This window comes from Passer domesticus, chromosome 2, assembly GCF_036417665.1.
Source record: "Passer domesticus isolate bPasDom1 chromosome 2, bPasDom1.hap1, whole genome shotgun sequence".
Classification (NCBI taxonomy): domain Eukaryota; kingdom Metazoa; phylum Chordata; class Aves; order Passeriformes; family Passeridae; genus Passer; species Passer domesticus.
The window spans coordinates 72086154-72110239 of record NC_087475.1 but is presented as its reverse complement, the minus strand read 5'-3'; the positions used below and the strand labels follow the sequence as shown (position 1 = coordinate 72110239).

At 38.6% G+C, this 24086-nt stretch overlaps 1 protein-coding gene across 3 annotated transcripts in view; it reads right to left on the bottom strand.

Moving 5' to 3' along the window:
- Positions 1-24086, bottom strand: part of SACS (sacsin molecular chaperone) — a 56766-nt gene that overhangs the window by 23824 nt on the left and 8856 nt on the right. The window contains exons 2-7 of one of the 3 annotated variants that reach the window (XM_064409209.1): positions 16588-17128; positions 9905-10055; positions 7119-7206; positions 4072-4157; positions 1650-1761; positions 344-490 (exon numbers count right to left, since the gene is read on the bottom strand). In XM_064409209.1, coding sequence (XP_064265279.1) covers positions 344-490; positions 1650-1761; positions 4072-4157; positions 7119-7206; positions 9905-10055; positions 16588-16610 — 607 coding nt within the window. In that variant the 5' untranslated portion in view covers positions 16611-17128. Of the gene's footprint in view, positions 1-343; positions 491-1649; positions 1762-4071; positions 4158-7118; positions 7207-9904; positions 10056-10290; positions 10740-16587; positions 17129-24086 lie in introns of those variants that run through there. The other 2 variants (XM_064409211.1, XM_064409212.1) reach the window with 2 other exon arrangements.

Genomic DNA, 24086 nt, shown 5'->3' with positions numbered 1-24086 from the left:
ACTACTATACAAAGAACCTGCAGAAGACTTTCAGTCTAGTGAGTAGAACTTTCACACTTCTGCTTGGAGACTTACTGTATATTATGAGCCTCTATAAAATGAGCATCAGTGTATAATTGAAATACCAGTGTAAAGGAATGTTCATTTCAATATAAAGGACTAAGTACATAATGATGTTAATAGAAAAATCTTCAAAAACCTTCAAAATGAAACGGACACCTTATAGGATTAGAGAAAAACAGGAATGCTTCATAAGAAAATCTAGCCATGAATTTATGAATATATAAAGTAATTTAACTACTTAAAACTTCACCTTTTTTTTTTAAATAACTACTAAGATTACCTGTTATATGATAAACTGAATTAAAGCCAATTCCAAATCTTCCAACTTTCAGGGGATCATCCTTCTTCCTGCTTCTTGCAATTTCCTGTATACCATGCCAGTCCTCAGGGGTGAAAATCGCATCATTGTATGCATAAAATGCTGGCCCTATAATACACAGGCAAGAGTTTAAAAGATGACAGATGAAAAAAACTATGTAATGTTTAAAATTTCTAGGAAATTAACTCACAGACCTGAGAATGCATTTCTTTGAATATACTTTATGAATATACATCATATACTTTATGCATGTGCAAATTTAATGGGGAAGCTATGACTCTAAGCTGACATCAAATTATGCCTTGTAGTGAAAAAAGTAAAAGCAAAAGCAAAAGCAAGGAGATGAATTTACCTCTGTAAATGGTACTTAGATTTATATTCTGATGTGTTGTTATTTAATTCTTGCAACCTCATTTTAAAAGAATGATTCTGAAAAACTGAACAAAAAGCAGAAAACAACAGAACTTCTGAAAGAAGTGTCATGTGACACAAGGCTTAAATTCAGTCTCTTCAGACTATCAAAAAGATGTTTGAAAAATGTACTAGTCACTGTCTGAAGATACCACCACAGCAAGGGAATATAAGGCAAGATAAAACAATTGCCTGTGTCTAGAAAGTAAGACAGACAAATTCATATTAGAAGACATAATAAGGCTCATTAACAATTGAAAAAAAGCCGGAAGAAAGGAGTAGTGGATCATCCATCATTGAAACTTCAAATCACAACTGAATGCCTTTTGGGATGACTATGCAAACTAATTTTCAAAGTAATATTAATAATAATTATTATTATTAAATACATAATTGATCTTTATCTCACAAAGCCATAGTAAATGATGTAAAAAACTTTAAAGTTTCAAGAAGCTGGATTTGCAGTATACAGACAACATGGGAGCAAAGCTGGGTGTACAGTGAAGGGAAAAATGGCATGGGGAAGAAAACTGAACTGCCTGGAGAATGCTGAAATGCAAAGGGCACAGGTCATTTTTCCTTTAAAAGCTGGTGTGCTGGCTTGGCCTTCATGGTAGCTGGGGGCTGTGTTTTGGATTTGTGCTGGAGACAGTGACGATAACACAGGGCTGTTTTACTTATCACTGGGCAGAGCTCATGCAGAGCCAAGGCCTTTTCTGCTTCTCAAGTGGCCCACACAGTGAGTGGGCGGGGGCTGCTAAGGAGCTCAGAGGGAACATAGCCAGGACAGCTAATCCCAAACAACATGCATGTTGAAAAATAATGGCCAAATTTAATAAAATTAAATAAAACTTACCCTGATATTGCGCCATGTCCTTTGACCATAACGTTTCTGTTCCATACTGAGTTTCATCATATAGAAACCTAACCTCCGTGGCACCAGCATCTTCTGCATTCTGTATGAGTTCCTGAGGCAGACAAAACAAATCAAAACAAAGTATAATGCAGTAATACATATTCTAGCAATGGCTTTTGAACTTTTGAAACAGTAGAAAATAACAAGCTAATTTCTCAAGTATAACTGTTTTAGTACATTTCAACTAAAATGGTTTTATCCAGTTTACCTGCATGAGAATAGATATCCTTATAAACAAATATTCAGACAAATACTATAAATATTATTTGAATTTGGAGCTCAAATACCATACAAAACCAGTCACAAAGTTGAGAAATAAGCTACTAAACTGTTACTACTATATTATCCTAAGAATCAGAGCTGTAAAAGTCTCAAAACAAGGCAAATGTGAGAAGAGAAAAAAAGAATTTTAAATTTATCAAAGTGTATTAGGTAAGTCTTTACAAACAGTTGTTCAACAACAGTAAGGCAACCATTCACAAAAGAGTAATGCACAGCAATCTTCTTTACATCAACTGAATTAGGTTCAAGTTAACATTTCACAGTATGAACCAACCATTCCTGGGCCATGGTGCTCACGCTTCTAACACCCCTGCAGCAAAGGGCTGCAAAACATTTCTGACCAGTAGCTCCCTAAGTCATGAACCAACAGAGCAGCAATCCTCTTGAATGAAACCCACAGACTGGAAAGAGGCTTATATTAAGGTTGTTATTTGTTAAATAGCAGTATCAATGGTGAAAGGTACAAAAAACTCAAATATCAATAAACTAGTTCTGAAAACATGACCATTAATACAACACCCCTACCCAGTCCTGTTTTCATCAACAGTAGCGTGATTATAAATACCTACAGGATTACAGCCTCACACAATGGTCTATTTACACTGAATCATCACAGTGTACCAGGGCTCCAGACACATAAACACATGTGTATGATTATGTGGGAGTGTGCAAGCTTGGCATAAGCAACTATTTCAGCTGAATTGGAAAGCAATGTAGATATATCACATGCAATGTATTCACATACTTCAATTTCATTCAGTTATACGTAAAAGACTTGATAGCAAGATGAACTTGTACTTTAAAAATGCATCAACTAGCAGCAAGTATTTCAGATGAGGTTGCATTCAAGTATATTGTGGAGACTAAAATAAGCTCACTCTTATTTAATATCTGGATCCAAAATTATAACCCTTTTATTTTGCAGTTTTTGACAGTATGTTAAGTCTATAATGCACATTATATTGTCACTTCTACATAGTTGTGAAGTGTTATGAGATAGCAAGAAATATACTACAGTTAAGCAAAAAAATACCCAATGTTTAAAGAATATTTACAAAACATTATATGTAGTTCTTCTTCTAAATGAACAATCATGACAGTCCTTCATGAAGACACAGTAAGATAACCCAAAGTTTCCAGAAATATTAAATACTAAGTATGGCAATACCATGAAGTCAGACTTGCATTCATGCTGTGGCACATGGGGTAACTGCTACATTCAGCTGTAACAGCATTGTATCTGAAGAATCAAAACACTGAAAAAAATTTTAAGGTATCAGCAAAATTCCTGGTAGTAATCTCTCTTGAACAATCTGTTAACCCTAAATTGTAAACTATGAAAACAGCATCATTTCTACTTTTAAATTTACTTATCTGATTTCTAAGGACCTTCCCTTATTTCTTCATGTTGGAATGAAATTTTGGGTTAAAAATATTAAGATTTGAACCCTTCTTAATTCAAATGCATTTTACAGATGCAACTAGTACTGAGAAATAATAAAAATGTAAGCACCACTCCTACATACAGACACTGCTTAGAACATACCCAGGAGGAAATTTGCCAAAACAGTTGAAAATATGCTTATCTCAGGCATTCCCACTAAGCATAATCAGCTTCTAGTTCCACGATGCAAACAAAACAACAGACATAAGGAACTGTCATCATCTGCCAACATTTTATTTGGGTGTTTTGGACGTATGCATGTATAGATAGATAAGATATATCTGTATCAAATCCCATTCATTAGAACCTAGTATTCCCATACACTAAGAAATTAAGTTCCTACCACCCATGTGATGAAGCATGCTGGATGAGAAGTTTAACATCAAACTGATCACCCCAGATACTCTTAAAGAAAAAAAAAACAAACAAACTGCCACCTTCAAAGGAAAAGAACAAAACTAAAAACCACACAAATCACACAACTCCTTTTGCCTTGTCCACAGAAATGGACTCATATATCTTCTGTAGTACAGTGAATGTAAGATAAAACAACCACAAGATTTGCTGGGAAGTGTTAAACTTTGGCATTATGTTATGCACATTAAATAACTATTAAAAATACTATTTATTGTCTACCTTAAGAATCTGTCCTCCCTCTGGATATCTTCTCAATATATCCTTTAGAAAATCAACAAGTGGCGGAGTTGTTTGTCCAAAACGACCTAAAAAACAAACAATTTTTTTTTTTAAAGCTGTGTATTATGCTACACTGTTTAATACACTGCATTAATCTGCACTTAATTTCAGATTTTAAAAAACACTAAACAATTACTGGAAGCAATAATTTCTTAAAACTAACTCAGGGCCTATTATTGTAAAATCTTGTCTTTCCAGAATCAGCTGTGAAAATCCTACATTATAAATCTTTTAATCAAAGAAGGTGAAATAGCAGTCTTGATATTGAAGTCAATGAGCTGCTTCATAACTAGATGACAAATTTGGGGGATAAGACTTTGCAACAGTTATGACACACTTCCAACCACTTGATGCTCAAAAGTAGCAATTTCTAAAGGACCACTGCTTTTTAAGTAGCAGGACAGTATTCCAGGGCAGCAGTGGCTCTAACTCTTTTACATCCAGTGATGATCCCTACTGACAGTTACACACACAGGCACACACGTTTTTGGCTCCAGTGTACACTTCCTGTTCTGACATACTCTGGGCATGGACCTGGTGCCAGCCTTGGTGTTGCCAGGGCCTAATGCTGGAGGGAGAAGAGTCCCAGCATTATGAACATCTGCTTCAAGAGAAAAAGTCTATCACAAAATGAAAGGTTCAATACTCTCCATTTCAAATTCCAGTCTGAGACTAAAGAGCAGATCCCTAAACATGTGCTTCAAACAAATAGCAAATGATGCAATCCTCGCAAGGAACACAGATCCTAATGATGCCCCATCTAAAGCTTCCTTTTAAAATTGTTAACAAGTAATTATTCTCTCCCTCTCTTCTGCATATATATGTTTATACAGATTCAAACACACATATTATATATATTCTGGAATAAAACACTAAGATAAAAAAGCAAAGTGGAAAACAAGGGGACAAATAAGAGAATTAGCTGAGAAAGCATCAAGTAAAAACATCAAATATTTTGTCTTTAAAATTTTCTTGAGTCATTTTATTTAAGGTAACTTAGTAGCATCAATGATAAAATAAGCAAGAAATTGCAATGGACAGCTGAATTTGTGAAGTATTTCATACGTTCTGTTATTTTTGCAGCACACAGAAGTATATGAAAGTCAATATGCAATATGCATACCTCCAAAATAAGGTGAACTGATCAACAGTCATTACCTAAAATGAAGAAACTGATCTTCTCTAAGCTGGACAGGCAGGTGGAAATGTTTAAACAACACATTTCATTCACCATGGGAACCACCACAAAAACAGACAAATTACTTTTAAGTGATAGGAATGAAAATAGACTTTGTTCTTTTTAAGAGCAGAGCTCTGTGTATGTCACAACAATTACTCTGGCTATAGGGCATTATTTACTGCATCCTATGAAAGGCTTAATTGGTTTTTCTTCAGTATTAGAGCTGGTCATATTTAACACAAAACTGGTACCACAAAGTTGAAGGAGAAACTTGTTCTACTGTGAGAGCAGTCAAGCACTTAGGAGCCCAGAAAGTCTGTGCAATCTCCCTCCTCGTTCCAAGCTCAACCAGATCAACCCTCAAGTGACCCAGACTGACCTCAGAGCTGCCCACACTCTGAGCAGCAGGCTGGAGTAAAAACCTCCTCATGTCCCTTCCAACATGAATTATTTTGTGATCAAATGAAAAGATCATGCATTATTTGATAGACACCAGCAATGAATGAACACAAAGGGAACATGGATAATCCTCAGAGTACTTCAGCAACCCATGCGCTTGGTCCTACTGGTCCAATTTCCAAGTTAGAAATTCAGGGCATTTCTTGATTCATCTGCTGTAAGGAAATATCTCTGAACTGGAAGACTCCAGAATGAACATAAAAGGCTAATACTGAAGCCTTCAGATGTTTTACACCAGAACTATGGGCCAGGAAATGTTAAACACTTTATCTAGACATAGATTGCTTACAGTGACATCTCTAAGAAACCTAGGCACAAAAATACAGCAACAGTTTCCCATTAAAGATTTCTTAGGACCACCACACTTTATTCTCCATATATTTGCATGGCAGAAAATAAGACTCTTTTTATGTAGTCTACCACAGCCTACACACAGCAAAACATCAGAGCAAGCAGTCAAGCATGACAGAAAGAAAAATGTTTGATGTCATAGAACCATGAGGTCATAGAAATGAGGTCAAATTTTCATAGGTGTTTTCTAATTACTCAGGTTCTAGAGAATGTGAACATGAACTTCTGGCTAATATACAAACTTCCCTCTGTCACTATAAATCCGTAATCCAGTATATACATGCCTTGAACAGGCTAAGAAATTCAATATTTTGTGAGACTAAATAAAATATCTGCATGAAAAGAAGGGTTTTCTTCTTCATCATGCCATCTGATTAGCAATTATTTCACTGCCTTACAATAAAGTTATTGTGAGAAGAATATTAAGGCCAGCAGACAAAGAAAATAATCATGACATTTTAATTAGAGCATTTCTGAAGATATTCAGTTATCAAGATATGACATGAAAAGAAACACCTTTGGGTTTTTTTTAATAAAAATATTAATAACAGACAGAATCAAAAGAAAACCAAACTATCAAAACCTAAAAACAACAGAAGAAATCCAGAAATTTTCACCAGTGTTATAATTTTTTACATGCTGGTTACTGAAAAGCTATCCTTCCAGGATCTGAATTGTTTTCAAGTATCCAGCTTATTTTATATGAGACAAGGCAGCTACAAAATTACTGAAAGGCAAGTCTTATTGATTCCAAAGGATAACAATAACCTTAATTCTATACATATCACAGAGGGAAAAAAAAAAAAAAACACACCACCACCAAGGCACTTCAAAAGAGCAGTTCAATTTATCTAGAGCAGAATGAAAAGAACAAGTGACAAACCTAGGACTTACATGAAAAATAATTGCTTCCCATTTAAAGAAGATTAAAATTTCAAATAACTCCATATTGCATCAGAAAATGCTTTGAGTTCTAAACAGCAAATATTTTCCATACCTCCTCCTTTCAGTCCTTTTGACTGAAGCTCTAGAAAAACTTGATTTTGAGACTTCTGAAGTTCCACAATCTTGATACCATCAGACAACTGAAGGAAAAAATAAGACAGGTCTTGGTCAGAAGTTTCAGTTTGATAATAACAGGACCAAAACAAATCAGGTGGAAAAAATGCCTATAGAAGCATACTAAGAGCAAGCCATGGCCTCTTGTTTCTACAATTGAAAAAGTTTTGTATTCAGGGAAGTTCTGGAAGCATAAAACTAAAGCAGTTATTGTTCTAAGGTGCATGTCCACAAAAAAAATAACACATACAGGAAGTACATAGTCTGTATACTCCACAAGTACATCTGGGTATGCAGTTTTATAGGGGGTTTAAACTAAGCAATAGCAGCTCAAAGCAGCTGGCAAGACACTGTGTAGAGACAAAAGTGTGTCAGAGAAACAACCCTGAAGAATTTGACAGCCTCACCCCCTATTACCGCTACATGCAGACCCATCACAGCATGATCAAGGTTGAAAGGACCACTGAAAGTCACCTAATCCAGCCTCCAGTGCCACACCAGGAATATCATAGAGAAACTGAGGCAAACTAAGCAACACAATCCTTAGAAGCCATTGGGAAAACTATTACGTATTCAGAGCACATAAAGGTTTTGTTACAATTCTAGTTTCATATGATGTGTGTCTCATTCATATACCAAGTGCTACTAGAAGACTCATATATGACCCATGTTATCCTGCACACAACAACAAATGCAGATTTAGAAGGCCACTGTACTAATTAGAAACTAGATTAAAATACTATTATATGAAATTATATTATATTAGTCTCAGCTTATAGTAGATTTTGGGACTACTTCCTCACTTTCATGGGTAAAAACAAATCACTAGAAAGCAGTTGGTGTTTACACAGACATAGATGCTTACAATCTAACTACCTTAATAAAAGGCAGCCCTAGTCCAGAGTACATAATAATTATTTAACATTATTAGTAAGAAAAAAACTTACATTCTTTTTTACTTTTATCAGCTTTAAATAGTGATAAAAACAACAGTGGGTTTATCATAAAACTGCAGAAATATTGTACTGGAGTTGAACTTTCTCAAGATGTAAAATTGGGTTATAACTATTCTGAAACCATTAAATATAAAGAATGCCACAGAATGCTGAAAGCCATCACCAAGCATTAAGGGGATAGAGTAACCGAATATTCTAAGTTAGGATTTTTGTATCAAGACACTACTAGAAACTTGGACATTGAATAGATCCAAATCAATAGTTTAATACAGCAAGGAACTATGAGAGAAAAAGATACTGGACTTTACTTAACATTTATCAATTGCACGTAACAGTTCTAATGGAAAAAAATTATTCACAGATTAATATTCTACTACTCAAAAAAAAATTAAAATAATTTGATCCCAAATAAACAGGAGTTCAAAAGTTTATAAAGGATTTTCAAATTTGCTGCAGTACAGAATAAATATTCCCATATATATTCTAGTGTATTATATTAAAAAACCCCAAACAAACAGAGTAGCAATTAGAGTCTGCTTACTGACTGTACCCTGCAAAAGATAAGTTTTCTGTGGCAGTGAGATCTTTGCTTCCAGGCAAATTTTAGAAAGTGATACAGAGTTTGTCCTCCAAAAAAAGAAGGCCTGGCAAGAACAAAATCAAGGACACACATACAAAAAAAAAAAGATAAACTACACAGGCAGTTTGCTTCAAACCTGAGCCCTCAAAGCCAACTTGTGCTGCCCAGGTTCTTAAAAGCTTCCTAAGCAATACAACCAACACGTGTATGTTTCCTTGTGTCATAGAACGGTTTGGGCTGGAATGGGACATTTGAAGACCATGTAGTTCAACTCCCCCTGGTACCATCGTCATGAACAGGAACTAGATCAGGTCTCTCAAAGCTCCATCCTACCTGATTATCAACATTTCCAGTCATGGGGAACCCACAACTTCTCTGGGCAACATGTTTCAGTATCTTATCACCCTTATCCTAAAAAATTTCTTCCTTGTGCCCAATCTAAACTTAACTTTGTTTCGGTTTAAAACATTGTCCCTTGTCTTATCACTTCAGGCCTTGGCAGAAAGTATCCTTCTATCTTTCTTATAAGCCCCCATTATATTTAGAAAGGCCACAATAAGGTTCTCCTAGAGCCCTCTCTTCTCTAGACCTTTGCAAATCCCCTTGCCCTATTTAACACTAACTTGCAACCTCCTCTCTCTCCCCTTCCTGCCTCTATTCATCCCATCTCACCAGCTCTCATTTCCCAAGGGCTCCCATTTCCCAAGAGCACAGCTAGAAGCACAGGAAGCAGCACTGAAAGACTGACACCAGGCTGATCCCTTCAACAGAACAAGGTCATTCATTCATTCATTCCACTCTCTCCTGTGCCCAGACCTCAATTTTCAGCTTGTCACTTTCATCTCACTGTGATGTCAACTCTGCTCCTGAAACTGGCCAGAATGGCAGGAGGGCAGAATAAACACACCAGCACTCTCCGGTGAATTTCTGCTGTCCCCAACAACCCCCCAGAGAAATTAGGATAAAACACATGGAGAAATTCAGGGAAAGAAAGTGAAAAAAAATACAAAAACTCGGATGGTAAAAGCCGGCACCATCAAGAGTGGTATGAGGGTCGTCCAAGCGACCTCAGGGGAGGAACACCTAAGGACACACACACCCACACCGCGCTGCCCACGCACGACACAGGAGCATCCGGGTGGGGACTTCCCGCAGCCCGGCGGTTCCGCGGCCCCGCCCGGCCCTCACCTCTCTGCCGCGGTGCCACAGGCGCTGCTGGGCGGCAGGCAGCCCGGCCTCCGCCTCGATCCGCCTCTTCACGTCCCGCACGGCCGCGGACGGCGGCAGCTCGAAGGTCCTGCAGCCCAGGCAGTCATGGAGGACGGTCACCCGGGCCAGCCTGCGGCAACACGACAGACACCAGATGAGAAAAGGCTCGCCGCGCCGCCGCCCGCTTGCTTCCCCCTCGGGCACCGCGGAGGCCCGAGGCGGGCGCCGGAGCCCGCGGGGAGCAGCGATGGGCGGGCGGGCGCCCGTCCCGCTCTCCGAGGGGAAGCGGCGAAGCCGACCCCGCAGCCTCCCCGCCCAGTCCAGCCCAGCCCAGCCCAGCCCAGCCCGGCCCGGCCCGCACTCACATCCCGCCGCCGCACACAAAGGACCGCTACTCGGCCCGCCGGCGGCGCTCCCCGCACGGGGAAGGGGTGGGGCGGCGCCGCCCGGAGGCCCGCGCCGCGGAGGAGGCGGAGGAGGAGGCGGGAGCGGGGGAAGTGCCGCCCCAAGAGCGGCGGCCGGGGCTGCCGAGGGGCGGCGGGGCCCGGGCGGCTCCTCAGCCTCGGCGCACGGAGGCGTGTCCCGGCTCCCCGCGGCCCGGTGTCCCCAGGGCCCTCGGGAGAGAGAGCCCGGTCGCCTGGGGCGAGGCAGAGGGTTCAGCTTCGCAGGTACGGCGTGAGCCGTGACTGAGGGTGAGACCTTGAGATGGTACCGCAGGCGCATCCCTCCTTCGGCAGGGAAGCACGCTGGTGTTTCACGTAATTCACAGCGTTCGGGCACCACCGTATGGAGCACACATAGGTACAGCTGATAAACTTCATTCTTTCTCAAGGATGCAAAACACATACCTTTTCTACTCTCTGTCGGAGAGCCTGTCAATGGTCATACATCCTTCCCTATGTCAAAAGGGTGTGTGTTAAGTCCTCATACCATTCAAGACTTAAGGAAAGTGCTCGCTCCTGAAAGGTGAGCCTTAGCCTGCCTGTGATCCCAATGATTTGAGGGGACACTTTGAGAAACTTGTGGAGGGGGCCAGCAGAAAGGCCACTGTTGATCGTGTACAAAGTTCTGCACCCGGGACCATGGGCTGTGCAGCAGTGAGGGGCTGGACAGCAGCCCTGCTCCAAAGGAGCTGGAGGATACCAGGGATACCAGGCTTTCCAGATGAAGGAAAATGAGTCTGCTCAGTGCTGATGAAGCTACTGTGACCAGAACACAATGGTGTTTTGGACTTGCTTTGTTCCCAGGCAGGGGATTACTGACATGGTCAGGGGCCCAAAGCAGATGACCTACAAGGAGTATATGAGGGGAGTTGGGCTGTTTAGTCTGAGGATGAGGAGACTACAGAGTGCAGTACAGTAACATCCTACATACGCCTGAAGGGCAGGTTCAAAGGCCAGGGAGCTGAGCTCTTCTTAGTAGTGCAAGACTAACAAGGGGCAATGGCAACAAACTGGCTTGGGAGGTTCACATGAAACAGCAGGAAATATCCTGTCACTAGGAGAGGAGCTGTCTAGGGATACGTGACAGACCTGAACCAATACTGATCCTCCTGCTTTGAGCAAAAATATGGACTACAGACCTCCAGCCAAAGTTTCACTTCATTCCAACAGGTCATCAATTCCAATCCATGACCAAACTAAAAGCATTTAAGATCTTACTCAATGACAGGGAGCTAAAACTGATGCTTGACAACCAAAGGCAACAGAGTTTCTGTGGAAGGGCAAAAAGACACAATTAACCTTTGCAGAAAATGTATCAAGCTAAGAAAAAAAATAAGCACACTGAAATGGATAGAAAGCTAAAAAAACCCACAAAGATAGGTGGAGCAGAATCCAACACGGTATCTAAGTAGGTAGGGTCCAGTGCTACAACCAGATTACCAGTGCTACAACAACTGATTTTATTCATCAGCAATATTTGTATCTTGAATTCTACAGGATTGTAAGAATATGGTGAAAATTTTGTGGATCTGTGGATGCTTTCACCAGAAATATACAAAAATTATTTTAACATGAACAAAATATCTCTCTGCTTTGGTTTAGGACTTTGTTCATTTTTCTATTGTTTTGCTCTTTTAAGTTTCCATTTTATTACATCCCCTTTAGAGTTCATCATCACAGAATTTTTCCTACTATGTCAAAAAGAATGAAAATGCTGCAATCTGATCGCTCAATGTTTATCTTTTTATGTCTTAATACCTGCAGAAGGGACACAAAAGAGGGTGGCTGGGCAAAATGGAAGGAGTTGAAACCCAATGCAGTTCTATCCATATTAGCTACTAAATTCCTCTCCAGACCAGTTGCAAACCACCAAACCTGCACTGCCAAAATTGAATTCGTCTTTTATAGGGAACACGGGTGTGATTTAACATCTTATGAAGCATGCACAAGTGTTTGAATGGGACCCTGGAGAAGAACAAATCTCAAGTAGCCATCTCTCCTTGTGAAACTTCTCAAGTGGTGGGACACATTCAGGGCCAGAGACCACCCTGCTATTGGTGCCAGGCTGAAGTTCCCCAACCTATGCCACATCACATGACAGGACAATACTCACAATATTCACATACTTATGTCCTGTGATGATTTGACATTAATATTAGAGGAAAAACACTTGGAGTACCACAGATTCTGTCTACTAGACATACTATAGAGGTTACATACTATGTAACCTCTTAGTAGGAAGGAAGAGTTGGGAAGAACTGGTATTGCAGATTTCATTGTTCTGAACAACTGGTATTGTCCAGATTTCAAGGTTCTGGACAAAGGAGTTGGACTCTTGAGCTATTGGAATTAGCCATGCCTGTTCTCAAAAATCTGATCCCCTTACTTTTACTTCATGTCTAAATAAAAATATCGTAGAAATTGATGAGACATAAATCACAGTGACTGACTAAAAAGTACTAAAAGAGTACATGTTCCAACTTGCAGATTTTTGCAACAACAACAAAAATAAATTTTAAAATCTCATCCATTTGAAAAGAGAACTTGGAAGCTGGGTAATCCTAGAAAATTTCAAGGTATGTACAAATTTGTATCATGTACAAATTTGTTATGCAGAACTACTAAACATTATTTTACATTACAATGTTAAAAAAAAAATATATGACCTTAACAGCAAGGAATTTTTTGACTACCCATGGTAATTAAAAAAAAAAAAAAAAACAAACAGCTTTTAGATATAAAATGGTTGAGTCTGATTTGAGATTTTTTAAATATTATATGTAGAATTTCCTATGCTAACAATTTTATAACCACTTTTCCAAGCAGAACAGCACTTAGATTTAAAAATACATACGGAAAATTCTCCTGTGGCTATAAATAAATTCTGTTTGGTTCAGAATGAAGTCATATAAGTCATACAAGAAGGGACATGCAGTAAAAAAATTTTTAAAAAATTTAATGGTCTCTGCAACATTAAATTATCTTTATAAAATGAAAGCCATTTTCACAGTAACATTTCCTCGAAGACAGAAAATTCTGCATTGCAGAATCACCTTATATTTCCAATTATTTAAAATAAGAGTGCAGTAGCAGAAAAAAAGACGGATGCAAGTCCCTTCCATGCTGTCAGTGTGACTAGAAAGGTGGAATGGAGTCTACAGAGGGGTGTATGGTGTGATAAGAAACAGACACGACTAGGTCACTCCTGCCAGAGGAAAACCGCTGCAGCACAGCAGCTTCCAGCAGAGCAAGTAACATTCTGCAGTGCTGGCAGACAAGGAGCAGTGACTCAACAACTTCATCTGGGTTTGAGACAGTGCACACCAAACTTACAGCAAAGCTTCCTATGACACAGCAAGCACTGACCTTCATTCTTAAATCAATGCCTTAAGTGTTACCAACAGATGTTTTAAACATTGCACTGTATGTATTTCCCAGCAGTCAGAGATTACAGATTGCATTGGTCCATAGTCACTGCCAGGAGCTTGCTATACCCTTGCTTACTAATGCCTTTTCAAGAAGCTTGAAAATAAGCCATAATAATCCCATTTGTTGATGACACATGTGCTAGTCATTGGCAAGCCACCCCTTACTGTACAGTTTCTGTTTCATTTGAATAGCTGCACTAATAGAAAACATCTAATTTTTCTCCAGCTAGAGTTCTATCTAGTACAAATGGCCAAACCCACCCCCCCGCAAACTATGGCATGTGAAGTGTTTGATTCAAAAAAATGTCTCATTTTTCCTCAGATCTATTACACAAATTGGATATTTTGATGAAACTATTTATTTTAGATTGGTGCAGTGAATTTAAAGAAATACTCCTACTTTGCACCCCTTATGTGAAACCATTATTAGCAGTTTCTAAGCAAAATATCTACATGATCATAGCTTAGTCAAACATTGAAGAACTGAAGTATTGTCTTATTCCTTTTTCAAGCTGATTTGGTTCTATAAGTCAAATATCAACAGAACAGGATACTTTTGAATAGTACTAACAATGAGCAAACCCTTTAAGGGCATAGAGACCAGAAAGAGACATTTATTTTCATCTAATGATTTTGATCTCTCTGTGATTTGCTTTAGTGTTCAAGTGAGTTCCTTGATGGCACTAAGCAAATTCTGATGGAAAATAGTTTAAAAAACTATAAAAGTTGTTTCAGTTTATTCTTTGCAAATAAGAAGCAAAGCAAGAAGGCAAAAAATTTACAAGATTTCAAAATCTCAAATGCTGAAGTAAAATTTCCTCTTTGATTCACCTTTAAGGAAATACTACTTGAAGCTAAGTCCTTGAGGAGACAACTCAACTATAGAGCAGTAACCGTTATTCCACAAATTCGAATTGCTGAGAATCACAGAGTTTTTTGTTCCAGATGGTACAAATAAAAAAATACCAGTACAAAATGTTTGACATTTCAAATTATGCAAAAGATTAAACCAAATGATAAAAATAAACTCCTCAATTGCTCTTTAGGGATCGCAATAGGAGGGACTGCAGTGTTGCAAGAGGTGCTGTTGGCATACATTTTTTAATAAGCAATATGTTAAATTATTGGTGGTATTTTCTTTTGGCCTTTGGTGCCAATAAAAGGGCCAGATTTAGAAGATTCACTTTAACCTTGAAACATCAGGAGAGCAGAGCCTAAATTTGCAAATTGATTTCAGGACCTGATGCAGTCTCCTAAACACCTTCATTAATGCAGGCCTAGGGTTTTTCCTCCATTTAGGACACAGATTCATCAGGTTATCAAAGCTGGGGTTTTTCCATACTACCTTAAAACATTTTTCCTATTTTAATTTCAAAGTTAATGAAGCTACTATATTTCCACTGAGGAAAATTAACTGATTAACTAAAATGGTCCAGATTACACATGCATTAAACAATTTAAGTAGTATTTACTGATCTCTATTTTTGCTGAATACTACATCTAATAATGCTTCAAAGTTTCATAACATTTTCTAGGCATCAGTGTACAGAGTCCTTTGTATTTAGAGAAAACTATAATACAAAATAGAAGGAAATACATGACAAACGGTTTGAGTAATTGTAAAAAGCCACAACTTAAAGCATTTCTGCAATTGCCTCTTCATCAGATAGTGGATGATATCCAGCAATATCGTTCCAGATAATCTTATCTCTTTTCCATCTCTGTATAAGTTCTGTCTCACTCAACACAATTCCATAGAGAAATACAAGCTACAGTTTATGCTTCAGAAAACAGAAGGACAGGTGGCATGGAAGAAGAAACATGAGTCACGTGTAAGACTAGTAAGAGGAAGGGAGGAAAAGGGGAAGAAACACACAGGTCATCCTCTTCTGGGTAAAGACAAAGAAGTGAAAAAATCCTCAGAGATGCCCACATGTAGAAGATTTGCATTAGAAGGGTCTAGTTAACTAACCTACAAAAAAAGAGAAAAAGAGGGATTCAAAGCCCCACATTTTCTACCCCACAGTCACCTGGCAATGGAAATATATAACTTCCATGAGTTTTCACAGAATTACCCAGGGAGCCAGTGGAACTGACCCTGAAAGAGTAGTCAGCTATTGCTTACAGCCACGCTCTAACACAATGCAAAGCCCACCTTCTTAACACACAGGAAAAAGCAGAGGCTGTACATTAAAGAACTGCACATCAAGAGGGATTCTGCAGATTGCAAGGCTGAGGGTGGAAGTTGTCTTCTTCCTGCAGGCCCACTGAGAGCAAATAAGAACAATTCCAATTCCAACTTATTGTTTTGTTACTTACAACAAGTAAACACTTATCTCATTAACTTTGTTAAGACACCACTGACACAAAGAACTTGCTTTGCATTTTAGCTGTTGACAAGATTGTACATTCATCCCAGTGAAACAATATGTTGAATTCAGAGTTAGGCAAGCACAGGAAGGAAACTTTCACTTGTTTACAAAAAGTGCTATAGTGAATGGAGACTCTAAATTGAAAGTTAAACTATGAACCCTTTAATCACAGGATTTTTTTCAAGCAGTTCTCATAAATTTCATGGAGACAATTCATAAGTAAATGCAGCAGAACCTGGCATCTATATAATATTTTGTAATTTAAGAAATTAATTTCACCTTTAAAAATAGCAATTTTGTACAAACACTTGCCAAGTTTCAGACTTCTTTAAATTACTGACCATGGATGTTTGAGCAAAAACATGCCAGCCTAACAGTAAATTTTTTCAGGAGATTTTTTTTGCTTGGTGTTTTTTTACCTGTTCTTATCCTTGATCTCCATTGTCTCTTTTTCTTTGATATCTTCTTGATAAGAACATGAAGCAGATATTGGATTTCTAAATTAGAAAGTTATTTTTTAATCCTTTTTGCTTATCATCTCTTCAGTGGACACCAGAAAGCCCAAGCATATGAGAGTCAATTTGGTATTCACTTCATCCCTTTTCTGACCAAGATGTCTCCGTGCATCACCATTTGCTACTTCTCCAGTTTTCTTTTAAAGCCACTTGCTTAATTGTTCACAGAAGTTCATTCTCTTATAATCAAGAGCAGATCTCAGAAAGCAAGGAGGTCGTGTTCAGTTTCTTTAATATAGCCTGAATTCAGGCTATATTCTTGTGCAGTTGATTTCTATTTATCTTCTAGAAAAGGCATGGAATTCTGGAAGCTGCTGTTTCTGCTTTCTGTTCCTTTTTTTCTGGAAGCAGTCACAGTTGGAAGAGTATTAGTGAAGCCCAAAGTCTGTCGTGTCTTCTCTGTCACACCTGCTGGAAGATACTTCTTAACATCAGCTCAGGAGTTCTGGAAGAAGGGACACAAGGGAAAAGGGGAGGATCATTAATGCAGAGTTGAGCTGAAGGGTATGAAAAAGCCATTTCCTTTGAGGGCATAGTTGCAGTTACCAGTATGGAGTGAGTCATGATACTAATTATAAACTGCCTTGTGCGTTGCTTGTAGGCACACGGAGGGAGGGCTGACACAGAGCAGTGAGGTTTCCTGCTTCTCCTCCAGTTTAATACCATACAGTCAGCTCGGTGACAAACACGCAGAGCTGCAAGTATGCTGACTGAATGGGTGTCATGGTTTAATGCCAGCTGGCAACTAAGCACCCAGCAGCTGCTCACTCTCTCCCCAGTGGGATGGGGAGCAGAACCAGGGAAAAAGGTAAAATCTGTGGGTTGAGATAAGAACAGCTTAATAATGGAAAATATTATCATTAATATTAATAAGAATGAACTAATCATAATGCAAAGAAATACAACAAAAAGAGAGGCAGAAATAATACCCAAGTAAGAAAAGTAATGCATAAAACAGTTGCTTATCACCCACTAACCAATGCCCAGCCCATGCCTGAGCAGAGATCCATCCCTCATGGCCAATACATCCCAATTTCTATAGTGTTATGGTCTGGAACATTCCTTCAGCCCCTTTGGGCTTAGCTGTCCTGGCTCTGTTTCCTCCCAGTTTCTCTCACCTCCTTGCTATCAGAGCACAGAAAACTGAAAAACCTTGATTTAGTGTAAGCACTACTGAGCAACAATGGCAACATCCGCAAGTTATCAACATTATTCTCATACTAAATTCAAAACCACAGTGCTGTACCAGATACTTGGAAAAAAATTAACTCTATCTCGTCCAAAACCAGTACAACTGGCAGCTGTTCTAGGATATATATTCCTCTATGCTTGATATTACAGTCTGGATATAAAACTATGCCATTAAGGAAAGTAACAGGCTGGGCAGAGCATTCATGGAGAAGGATTTTGCCCTTCTAGTCAAATGGCTTGCAGCTAGGGAAAGACTGACTTTCCACTGGGAGGATTCATACTCTTCCCAGCTAATCACCAGTCCCAAGCTATATAGATCAACATCTACCCTATGCTACCCTTGGGAACTATTTCCACTGAATTTCTGTAGCACCAGAACAGTGTAAAAGTGAGGCAAGATGTGTGCTGTCAAGCTGCAGAAAACAACATACTTCAATATTAAGTTATTACCCAAGGAAGATATGCTTTAGAGAGCTGGGAGTACTGACAGTGGTGTTCCATTATTGTTCTGCATCTGTGCAAACGTAAATCCTTCTCTGAGCCTCTGACAGTGTTGGCAAGTCTTTCCATAATGTGCAGTTGTGTATGTCCCTCTCCAAACAGCAATGCACAGACATTCCTTCCTGACCCAGAAAGAAAAACAACTGTGGCTAAATTGCAAAAGATTAAGTAGATGTAAGAATGATACTGAAATACAAATGGTGTGAAAGAAAGGGAAGTAGAATTTGTGGCTTGAATACTTGGGTTTTTTAAATACTTAAGGATTTTACCTACTCAGTATAAAAAATGTTGAAATGTATGACTCCTGAATGCATGTGACAAGCATTAAGAAGAATTTAAGTTAGCATAATATGTTACTAAGTGGCTTCAATATAAATTTTTCTTTCTGTGGATGCTGAGATGTATATCTACCTTATAAACAAAAGTCCAACCTTAAGTCGTACTTAAATCATAAAGACTGAAGCAAATCCAGCCCCATTTTCCCAGATGTAAATGATTTCAAAGAGTGCAAAACTATTGCAGCCCAGCTGCATAATGGGTTGCAGTTGAAGGGGAGTGCTAAGGGAAGGCTTTTTGGCTGCAGTGGAAAGCCAGGTTCAAGAGGCCCGGGCACTGTGTGTGCACCCATTGCTGGAAGATAAGGGTAGCTTATACCATTTCCTCTAAACTGTTGTTAGAAAAATCACACATGAAAAGTATTTCAAGTTATTTGAGCAGCTTCAATTGCCTTGAGGAACGATAAAGGGAAAATACATTATAATGCAAAGTAATAGAAAGCTAATTATGACTTTAGGAGACAGCCTCTCCATAATTAGTAAGTGACACATTTTCTCAGACTCCATTCTATTTCTAGACTTGGTCTCTCTAAGATTGTCCTTTATTATGTTGCCCCTTTGATATGTTACTTTTCTTTGTACTGACACACGCTAGGAAAACAAAAATATCTTCTAGGATTTTTTACAATGAGAACTTGTTCAGAAAATTGAGAGGTCCAAATTACCTAAAAACAGCCTAAAATTATTGATACAATAAATGCTTTGCTTAGCAGAAAAGCATGTTCTAGCACAGTGTGAACTGACATCTCTACACCAGAAAATAATTCCAATAGTCCTCGAAGGTGCTTGGTCTTGCCAGCATAGATGTGACCAAAAGTTTGGTACCAGATCACATTACAACCCTAGAAAGATTTCAACACAGTCAAGTCTATGTTGTTTCCCATGGAAAGAAAGAGAGCCAACTTGGCTGTCAGATACCAGATACAGATTTATCCTGGCACACTTAACTTACTGACCTTACACTTCCCCGGTGCCTGAGCTGCTTATACAGGCTACCTTATGCTTTTCTATGATACTGAGGTGCAGCATCTGAGAACATTCTCTAATTGAATTTATTGCTATAACCAACCATAAATCTCTCCTGGAGGAAAAAAAAAAGCCAGTAACAACCAATGCCTATGCCAATTTTCTGCTGTGAAATTTATTACCTTTTAGGAAAAAACACCCTAGCTGGAGGATTTTATATGTGTCTAATTGAATTTTGGGGGAGGAGGTTTAGCAGTCAAAGAGCAAAAACAATCTTCAGCTTTGTGTATTATTTTAAGGTAGAAACCGCAGGTATATCTTCACAAATACCTAATTTTGCCTGCAAACCAGGTAGGTGTAGATAGATAGATAGATAGATAGATAGATAGATAGATAGATAGATAGATAGATAGATAGATGTACTTCTCCAGAAATTTTTGTTTTAAAAACCATTAGTGGTTGTCTGGTTATCTATCTGTTCACTCCTCCATCCTGCCTAATATTAGGATCAGTCTAAATCAAATACACTGAGTTCCTTTCCACAATGATAATGCCTAAATCAAAATTGTTAAGTCCATCCAGCAGCATGGGAAAAAAATACAGAACCATCAGAATCACTGAACACCAAAGTTTTGAGTAGGAAATCTGTGGACAAAGTATTGCAGTAGCTAATGCTTAATTTATGTTTTAGACAGTCTAAAAGAACAAATTGTTCCTTTCAACACACAGCTTATACTAGCTGAGTTCAAAACACATTTCTATCAAATTAAATTCGAGGCCATCACACAACTGCAGCTACCACATAAATGTAAAGACTTGCTTCCCAGAGATACCTGTTCTGCAGAAATTTAAGACAGACCTGATGCAGTGAAATACAATACTGTGACTGCAAGCTATTAAAGATGGAAATAAAGTAGATATGTCCTTAGTATGTTAATTGTCTAGACAATTTTGGTGTAGCAACTTCAACTGAAATAAGTAGTCCACACCATCAGCAGATAGGAACCAGTGCCATCAGCAAAATATATGGCTCTGCATTTATATTGTTATGAATTACAGGAGCTTTCCTTCTTTATCACACAGAATTTTAAGATTAAAAATATACTGAAAACATTCCAAAATGCCAATACTTTAATCATAATAATTATAGAGTTGATAATATTAATGCTAAAAATTCTATATAGTTAATGCTATTCATTTAAAATCAATAAAAATGCTGTACCCTTGTTGATTTTTAGACAGAGAAGAGAGTGCTTGCAGCTGTAACAGTGATTCTTTTTCTAGAGTGGGATGAATTCAATGCATTTGCACAGTAGGCATTGTTGCTTTTTGATGAAGCATCACAAACATACATACAAGGATAAAAATATTTAACAGATGAAAATCAGGACAAATGCTGCAGTCAGTTTTTGAAGCAAGTATTGCTCATGCCTACCCTTTCCAAGGCCACACCAGCACCAGGAAGAGCAGCAGTTATTCCTCTTAGGATGGCATGAGCTGTCAGTGTGCTCTCACATCCCAGAGAGCCAAAGATGTCCTGGGCTGCATCCAGTGGTGGGCAGCAGGGCCAGGGAGGGGATTCTGCCCCTCTGCTCTGCTCAGAGCCCACCTGCAGGGCTGCTTCAGCTCTGGGCTCCCAGCACAGGGAGGGTATGGACCTGATGGAATGAGTACAGTGGAGACCATCAACATTATTAGAGGGATGGTGCACTTCCCTACAAGGAAAGGCTGAGAGAAGTGGGATTGTTCAACCTGGAAGAGGGAAGGCTTCATGGTGTCCTAATCGTGGCCTGAAGGAAGCCTACAAGAGAGGTTCTGAGCAACCTGGTCTAGTAGAAGGTGTCCCTAACCATGGCAGGAGGTTGAAACTAGGTGATCTTAAAGGTCCCTTCCAACCAAGAACATTCTGTGATTCTATGACCTACCACAAGGTTCTGTAGTTCCCTCAAGATGAGTGAAGACCCTGTCCTGCTCTTTGCCTCACAGCATGGCAGTCATCTGACCATCACTGAAATCTATTAATTGTGAAAACTTCTTTATTATTAAAGGAAAGGCAGCCTCCAGCAGCAATCAGTGAAAGCACATACCAATATGTAGCTAAGTAGTAGCTCTAGTGTGGATGCATTTGTAGCACACACTGGAAAAGATTTCAGAGTTGCCTGAGCAAACAGAGCAGCCACTAGCTCCAAAATCCAAAGCAGCCCAGTGCTAGCAATCCAGCACTGCAGCAAGCAGAGCTGACAGCCCTGTTGTTCTCAAGATTAATCCAGTATCTCTTCACAGCTCAATGCTGCATGGATACATCAGCTGACCATTATTTTAAGCCGTGGAGTTGAGGAAATTTGTCTTAGACATAAAAGAACAAGTTAGCTGAAACAAAAAATAGGTCTCATACCCACTTTATCTGTTTCTTTCTTAGAGGAGCAAAAGTAACAGAGTTCTTAAAATGTAAATGTGCTTAACACAAAACATGCCATACTTCACTTATGGAAAAGGTGACTCAAGAGGTGTGATTAGTGCAACATCAGGAAAATTCTAAAAATTACTTGGAATAGTATGAATAAGTTTGGTTCTATGGTATTCAAATGACCTCACAGTAACCATCTGGGACTGTGTGGCTGAATTATACATAAAGAATGCTTTCATCAAATCCTGATGAAGTAAACTCAGATACCAAATGACAATATCTCAAAGTGATTTCTCAGCAATGCATAGCAGCTGAAGGAAAAGTGTCACTATAGGACACGAAAAAAAACCAACATGAACACACTGCTGCTCTCAAGGTAGAAAAGGGAAAGCTTATTTTCTGACTTCAACATTTATAAATTTCTAAAGGTGACAGTGGATTGGAGGGTGAAAGTGCCACCTCTCCAATGACACTGCACAAACCAACAGTCCATCAACTTTCTCCTCCTCCATAAAATAATGCAAAACAATAAGTTATTTACAGAAGTGTGTGAGAAAGTTTGCTACAAGAATGTAAACATCAGAAGGCTTAGAAAATCTTAAAAAATCAGGGCGACAGAAAAGTCTTTAACAAACCTACAAAACTAGGAGAAAGAACCATGTGGTTAAGACCTCACTGCTGTTCTCCAGAAATGTGGGTATTTTAAGACCTTTTCTCTGAAATGATTGCTATAAAAAAGGACAAGCAGAAGGAGAATTACTTCTGCTTCTGTTGGTTCTGAATCTTTTAATGTGCTTTCCAATGAAATGGGAAACTGACACTGCCTATGAACCACAATACAGAAGCCTAAAGAGCACTGCAGTCACAGATATAAACAATGGGCTATTAAGCTGAGGAAAAAATAGTGTATGAATTATGACTTGACTGCAGAATATGATGCCTTTAGAAATACAGAGCTTAATAGATAAGCTTTTCTTGCTCTAAAGCAGGGTAAGCTAAGTCTGAACTGAACACTAATTTCTAGTGTCTGAACCAACCACCACAGCAAAACACTATATTGTGCAGACTGGCCAATGCAAGAGTTTATGAATTTTCTAACAACAGGGTGCCAGTTTCACAAATCCCTGACGAGAAATCAGATGAAAGACAGGATAGGAACTTAGTCTTTATACAGAAAACACTAAAATTTCAGAATAATTACATAGTTTTTGTTGAACTCAGTCTCTGTAAGTGATACAGGGCTGGAAGGAAAAGTAGTTGGCCAAGTGCTCTGAAAATACAATTCCACAGGAAGGAAGGGAACTGAGTACTTTTGCAGATTTCCTTCTCTCTATTTTTTTTATTTAGATTTTATTTGGATTTAGCTAAAATAAATCTCCTTCAGGCACTTTTCTTCAAGATTAACCTGGAAAATTCACACCTTAATTACTGTTTTGCAACATTATTAGTGGCTGAAATATCAGGAAAACCAAATACCCTTCTTGGTTGCTTAAGGGCACTGTACTGTGCTGTACACCGAAAACCATTATAACAGATCCATGAAGTCTCACAGTGCATCTGAAGTACACTTTGCAGATAAGCACTTAAATTGGAAAAATAACTGAACTTATTCCAAAGATGAATTTAGAATTTTAATTATATACTATAAGGTCAGTTATGCCCTAAATGCTGAATACCTAATCTTGGTATCCAAATTCTTTATGCATTGCCTCCTTCACAGTTAGTTAAGCTAACAGGCAGTTCAGGCTTAGGTATACTGAACAATACAAAATAAAAATACTTGATTTACTTGGTTTAGATGTACACAAATTGCTCTTTGTTTACATAAAAATGTTTAAAACAAGAAAAAATACACTTAGTAAATTTTCTTACTTACTAAATCAAACTCCAAGTAATTATAACAAGTAATACACATGTATGGAAATTATCCTTTCACACATTGTGTCTAAAATTATTTTTGCTTTAACCCTTAAGTGAAGAGTTTAGCTATGTCCAAACATTGT